This window comes from Dipodomys spectabilis, unplaced genomic scaffold (genome assembly GCF_019054845.1).
Source record: "Dipodomys spectabilis isolate Male_0828 unplaced genomic scaffold, ASM1905484v1 ptg000145l, whole genome shotgun sequence".
In the NCBI taxonomy this organism is placed as follows: domain Eukaryota; kingdom Metazoa; phylum Chordata; class Mammalia; order Rodentia; family Heteromyidae; genus Dipodomys; species Dipodomys spectabilis.
Genome location: NW_024870822.1, coordinates 19,477,493 through 19,484,173, shown reverse-complemented (window position 1 = coordinate 19,484,173; position 6,681 = coordinate 19,477,493). Strand labels below are relative to the sequence as shown.

Below are 6,681 nucleotides of genomic sequence, written 5' to 3'. Positions count from 1 at the left end.
GTGGGTAGTTTGGATGAGACTGATCTTACTCGATGTAATAGGCTGGTATGGAGATACATAGCAGGTCAGGTTTACATCCAAAATATCTCATTTTGGAGCCCAGAATGATAGGACAAAGTACACAGAGGGTGTATTCTTTTCAAACACAAAATCTAAACCACATTTCAAACCTCTACTAGCATTATGACTACCAATGTCACTTTAGCCAAAACAAATCATGTGGTCAAGGAGCAGAGAAGTCACCATCTACCCACAGCCTGGCAAAGATCAGAGTGTATAATATTCTAGCATAGTCAAAAATTGAGAACAATATTGAGACAGCCATTGTATATACACTAGAGCTCTGACTCTTTGGAATGAGTGTACATTGGCATTTTGTTAAAAGACCTTTGTTTTACATTACATTTTCTCTTGAGGGGAATGAAGAGTAAAGACTAATGCTGCAGCCACACCAAAATTCATTGTTTTTGCATGTTGTGTTTCAATCAGTACATCTCTGTACATCTCTTCTTATGTTTCTAAGTAAGTGAATCCAACTAGGGTTCAAGTTAATTATTCTTTCATTCTATGAGCTCTGAGTTGACTGAGGAATGTCTACAGGGTCCTAATGTGAGTTTGATACTTTATTAGTTCTATTTTTTGGTGAAGCTGCCCTAGACCAAGACTAAAATGGTCTTCCCACTATTTTCTCTCCTTATTTGAATTTATTTTACTAATAATAGGAACCATACTAATCATAGGCCCTTAAACAATTTAGACTGAAGAAAATCAGGCCCAGAAGAGATCTGAGAGTTGACTACAAACTAAAAGAGGAGATTTAACTCCATCCATTCATTTATTCAATAAATATTTATTGATTATTGTCTTGTACCAGACATACTGTTTTCTGTCATAGGGATTTAGAAATTAGCAAAATGGCTGTATCTCTGTCCATGTTAACCTTATATTTATCATAGAGAGCACAGACAATAAGCAAAACAAAAAAAATTATGGTATGGTAGAAGTTAAAAAGTGCTAAGGAGAAAAAGCGTAATGCAAAGAATATTAAGGCATATCAGATGTGTGTGCAGTTTCAGAAAGTGTGGCCAGGGCAGGTGGTGTTCGAGTAAAGATCAGGAGGAAAAGTCCATCTTGCAAGAGAGTGTATTGCACAGGGTAGCACAAGGTACAAAAATTTGTGGTGGTGGAGTGCGGGGAGGCAGGGCTTAGAAAATAGAAAGCCTGTGTGTAGGAGATAAAGCCAGGCAGGCAATGGGGATGGGAATGAGAGACTAGAAAAGAAAGATCAAGTTGGACCTTTAAGTCATTGTAATAGCTCAGCATCTACTCAGTGTATTAAGGAGTTCCTGGAGTGTTTCAGAATAAAAGACATGTGGTCTAATCTGCCTTTTACAATGACAGCTGGTCTGCTGTGTTAAGTATAGCTTGGTGTGGGAAAAAGGGATGCAATTGTATGTGATTTGAGAAAATCATTAGAGTCAGTAGCAGAAAAGGCTGCCTTTTCTGAGTAAGTAATCCTAATTAACTGAATATCCACCAGTGAAACTGGCTGTCCAGTTACCTTGGAGTTACACTGAGCAGCTTGTCACTGGCGGTCTCCACAGATGCTAGGGGTGTTGATAGAAGGAAATTCTTACATTAAATAAAACACAAGACCCTATGACATCCCAGCTTTCTTTGCATAGTGAGAGTCTATAATTCTACAACATCTATCTTCTTAATCTCCCCCACTTATAAGTTCTATAAAGGAAGAGAGTTTTATATGGTCTATTCTTTGCTTTTCAGATGTCTAGAATAGTGATACTATACAATAGGCACTCAGTATTGTTAAATGCACAAATGTCTCTGTTAAATTTATTGCAAAGTCTTTAAGCAAGATACTTCTCTACACTTCACAATTTAGGAAGTTGGACTGGATGACACTGATGGTTGGCCAGACAGATCCATATTTCAAACTGTAACCCATCATTTCTAAAGAGCATTTTAGGCTAATGAGTGTATGAAGGAGCTCTTAAAGGAAGAAAGGCAGAAACAGGTAAGGGCATACATAAAGATGAAGTACATGGGTCACCTTTTAGGTTGAGAACCAGAGAGCCCTCTGAAAATAAATGTGCATTGTCTTCTTTGACATACACAATAGAGAACATAAACTGAGAGCACAAGACATAGAGAATCCATCTCAAGCATGTTGTTTTTGATTCTAGTGAGTCAGCTCAGTCAGCAAAATACTCATAGGCCCTTGAAGCTCCCCCGGGACAAACAGCATAAATAGCAGCAATGACTCCATTTAAGAGTATTGAAAATACAGTTTTAATTTTGATTAATTTCACAACTGACAACATTGACATTTCTTTAAACAAATAGTTCTCTTAAGTCACAGCCTTGTCCTGTGTCCCCAGATGCCCAAGAGGCAGTGATTTCATGTCCCCTGGAAGTTTAACAGTGCTGTCAACATCAACAGGATGGTTGATGGGGACCAGATATGATATCAGATAAGCCAAGGAGACATGCTGTCATGTTTATTGGATACAGAATCAAATATAAAAATGATGCACAACAGGTAACTGCAATGAGCATATTCTGTACTTAGCTTCAGTTCCTTTCAACAAAGGAGAAAGTTTTCAATAGCAAGAAGGATGCAAATACGTGTCTTCCTTGGAGCCTTCCCTATAATGATTTTCATTACACATTTAAAGAAGTAGAGTTTAGCTTCCTTATGACCTAAAAAGAAACATAGTTTAGTTATTTTAATTGACAGTATTTTAAATCTATTATCTCATTTACTCTTTATATTAATGCTAGTACCTGATACTTTTGAAACCTTTGATTTTTAAAGGGAGAAACTGAAGCCCACTGTGAGTTAAGTGACTGGCCCACATGTGGTCTTATAGCTAGTAGAGGGCAAACACAGTTGAGCACAAGATCCTACTTTTAATTCAAAAGTTTAAAACATTACAGTTTATACTCTTAAAGGATAATGTCATTACCTTTTAAGTCAAAATGCTAGAACCATCATAATTAAAATGACAAATTAGCAGTGTCTACATTTTCTGGGCTGATCATCTTAGTGGTATAAGAAAGAGTAGAAAAACAGAGAAGATAAAGTCTCAGTGTTTTTCCTTCAGACATTAGTAGAGATACCTTTCTGTGTAGATATTCTCAACTATAATGGGTCCTCAGAGGCTCAAAGCATGGACTATGTGTGGTTATCTATCTTCCCAACCAACAGTACAAGGCAGTCACCTTCTTCCTGGAGTCATTGGCTGCTCAGGCTTGAAGGTTCCTGCGGCGGCGGCGGCCAAAGGCATTGGAATCCACATTGGTGGGCACGAAGTCATCCTTCACAACACCCCCTGATCTGCTCAGCAAGCCTGCCAGTCGTTGGGTCACACAGGTGGCAGTGTTACAGGCTCTCTTCTGGGCAGCGATACTGATTATCAGAATGGAGAAGGAAGAGGTCCGATGGTGATGACTTGGGTGGAGCTTGTCCCTTGAGATCATCATGGTAATATTGCTGTGCTGAGAAGCACTAATTAACCTTAAGTGTTTCTCCTAATCAGTTATCAGAGATGAAAAATCACAGGGCTATTAGGGAAAATGGTGTGATTGGTCTCCATGGGGGAACCTAGAAGGTGTCAGGATGAGTAGCCATGAAACAGGTTAAAAATCAGCAAAGGCTTATGAGCCTAGGGGGAATTATGGTGCCACATGGAGACTTATTTGCAAGGACTATGGAATCTATATCCTAGTCACAGGCACAAGTACCCCTTCTTAAGAAAATGAAAATCCCTGGATCTTACCTGAAAAAAGAACAGAATTCCAGAAGTGCTTATCTACCTTCTCTTTAAGACCTGTTCTTGTTGTTTGAGCTGTGTCAGTAGGATCACCGTCATACCTTGTATCCAGCTACCCCAGGCCTAAAGCTATTTCTAAGCATAGTTCTTAAATACCATGAAGCCTGAGATGTGGGTCAGAGAAACCACCAGCTCAGATCTTTTTAGAAAAAATAGTTTTATTCCCAACCAACCAGCACAATTGAGAAGCAGGATTGAGAAGTTCTACTCTGAAATCTTCAGAAGCCTCAGAGGAGTACCTTGCTCTCTGATATGTTCCAAAATGGTTCTCTCTGGGCCTCTGAGTCCTTTCTTTTTGCCCATCTGAGGTTCCAGACATCCTCTGCCACAGGAGAGCCACCAATAACAGCCCAAAGAGCAACCAGAGAAAAGCGACATGCATCAAGTTATAGGAAGGAAGCAAGAAAGGAAATTAGAAAGGAAAGGGGAAGCTTAGTTGGTATATTGGGGCATGCCAACATAAGGGTGGTAGTTTGTCTCCAAGTTTCTAGCCACATTCCTTTTCTTGCCAGGTGCTCCAACCCCAATTGCGGTTTGGGGGAATGTGTGAAATTTGTTGAGGTCTTGGGTGTACGAGCCCAGCATGCAGGTACTCAGATTCCCACACCGCTTAGATCTGGAGCTGTCCAGGCTGCAAAGAAAAAAACATGCCAGAAAAAAACATGCCGTAAGGGCTGCCTCTGTATGCAGTCAATATAAGGGTAAGCATGAGGACTTCAAGCTAGGGCAGGCGGCACAGGCAGGAAGGCAACTCATACTTCCTTCATTGGGAGGACTCAGGGATGGGGTTAGTTAGGGTAGGGTGAGGAAGGGCTGCAGTTGGGAAAGGGTGATATTTTCTGACATTCTGCTGTTCAGTCCTTCATGCTTGACAGGGTCATTCTCAGGGTGGATGCAGGTCCCCACATGCCTCTGCCCAGGCAGTGCTAGGACCAGGCCAGGGCTGGTCTTTTTCCAGGCTCAAGGAACACAGGGAGGTAGGGCTGGAGAAGGGTGCTCTACTGGATCCATTGAAAACATGCACATCTCTGTAGAGTCTCAGACCTACCTCAGTCACTCCTCTACCTGCCCATACCCCCTGAAAGGCCTTCCCTTCACTTTGCAAATGTATAACAAGGACTCCTTGTAGGTATGAAAGAACATTATATGCAGATTAATGTGGGGGAGCCAAATAAAACATTCTCCCCAGATATACCAAAGGTCTATCCCCAGGTTTCAGTTTTACTCTTACTAGTTTTAATCCATTCTGTGCTGGGAGGTTTCCCCAGTATTGATGAACCAGTTCCCACTGTAAGCAATTCCACACCTTCTCTAACTACTTTTGGAAATGGATCTTCTAAATGTGATCTACCCAGTCACTCCAGGTGACCTCTGTCTTCTATGGAGCTCGAGAACAGCTTGACCTAGGTTCTGTTAACATTGCCTTCTGGACTTCTGACCATGTATGTTCTCCTTTACCTCTTGCCATCCTCCCTTCCCTTCTGTGTGTGTGTGTGTGTGTGTGTGTGTGTGTGTGTGTGTGTGCACCTGTGTGTGTGGGGATGTATGCTGGACTGGGTAGGGAGCCTTACCTGGAGTCCTCGGCTTCCTGAGTCTGCTCAAGCTCCAACTCCCTGGCCTTCATCTGCACATAGTCCTGTACTAGTTCAGCCAGCAGAAGGCGCAGCTCTTCCTCACTGAGGGTGGCCAGATCTGGGCTGCTCTCCAAGGTAGATCTGCAGAGGGGAGGTAGACCCAAAGCAGGCTCTGAGCCACTGCCTGCTTCCTCCCCAGAATAAGCAGCCAAGCTTCTTGCTCCCTGCTTCTTTCCCTGGGGATATAGCTGCAGGGCTTGAGGCCAGAGTCTTCACTAGGAGCTAGTGTCTTCACTTCATTGGCATGGTCTCCAAGCAGTGGTATACTGGAGCCAGTTCTTATAGTCTTATGAATGCTGATGGTTAATTTTCAGGAATTTTGCAAGTTAAGTGTTAAGCACAGCCATTATTAAAAATCAAATGATAAAGCTTAAAATTAGTATTGAATCTGAAAAGGATTAAATTTCATAAATAAAATTTGGACATAGGTGAGAAAAAGATCAACATGTTACAAATCAGTTTCAATAGCAACAAATTTCTCACTGAACTAATACACAGGTTAAGATGAGGTTTATTTCTTAGAACATGGCTTAATTGGATACACAGATTGGTTACCAATATAAAAATCAGAAAACAATGAAAGAATTTTGTGAGAGTTAATAGTCAATATGAAATATAACAAGAGCATTGTACATCTCATTACTATTTATAAATTGTGCACCCCCATCTTTATGCCAATAAATCGATAATAAACATATATTTCCCTTAAGAGAGATGTCATTTTTTTGAACATTCAGAACACCACAATGAAGAGTCAGGGGATTGTATGATCCCGGTGGAGATCTTTAGTCTGTCTTACCTGAATGGCACTGCATGGAGGCTGCCAACCTGGTACAGGACCAAGATGCTGAGAGCTAGGAAGAGAGAGAACTTCTGGAAGCCCATAATGCCTCCCTGCAAAGGAAGAATGATGTCATCTGCAGCAGTTCTCTGTTTGCTTCTGCTTGCTTCTAAGTACTTGGTTATGTGGCTTCTGCTAGATACTACATTACTCTTCCTCTTTGTTTCTTTATCAGCAAAGTGGACCAATGGGAAAGTCCGGTGGGCTTATAACACACATGGTTTGGCAAGCCGGAGGAGTGATTTTGGCAGAACAGATTGGTGGTGAGTTCTCAGTCCGAAGAACTCTTCTATGAACAGCACATGCACATTAACCTGTTGATGGAGTCCCTCCTTCTGCATCCAGTTTTGGG

The 6,681-nt window shown here is 41.4% G+C and overlaps 1 protein-coding gene across 2 annotated transcripts; it reads right to left on the bottom strand.

Moving 5' to 3' along the window:
* Positions 1-2,650: 2,650 nt before the first annotated feature.
* LOC122117781 (calcitonin-like) lies at positions 2,651-6,373 on the bottom strand. 2 transcript variants are annotated; one of them, XM_042691623.1, is made up of 4 exons: positions 6,288-6,373; positions 5,426-5,569; positions 3,244-3,430; positions 2,651-2,721 (listed from the first exon to the last, which is right to left on the bottom strand). In XM_042691623.1, exons 1-3 carry the CDS (start codon positions 6,371-6,373, stop codon positions 3,268-3,270), a joined length of 393 nt encoding a protein of 130 aa, XP_042547557.1. In that variant the 3' UTR covers positions 2,651-2,721; positions 3,244-3,267. The 2 variants fall into 2 exon arrangements, with proteins under 2 accessions (XP_042547557.1, XP_042547556.1); XM_042691622.1 differs by lacking the exons at positions 2,651-2,721; positions 3,244-3,430 and adding an exon at positions 4,287-4,485.
* Between the last annotated feature and the right edge of the window lie 308 nt (positions 6,374-6,681).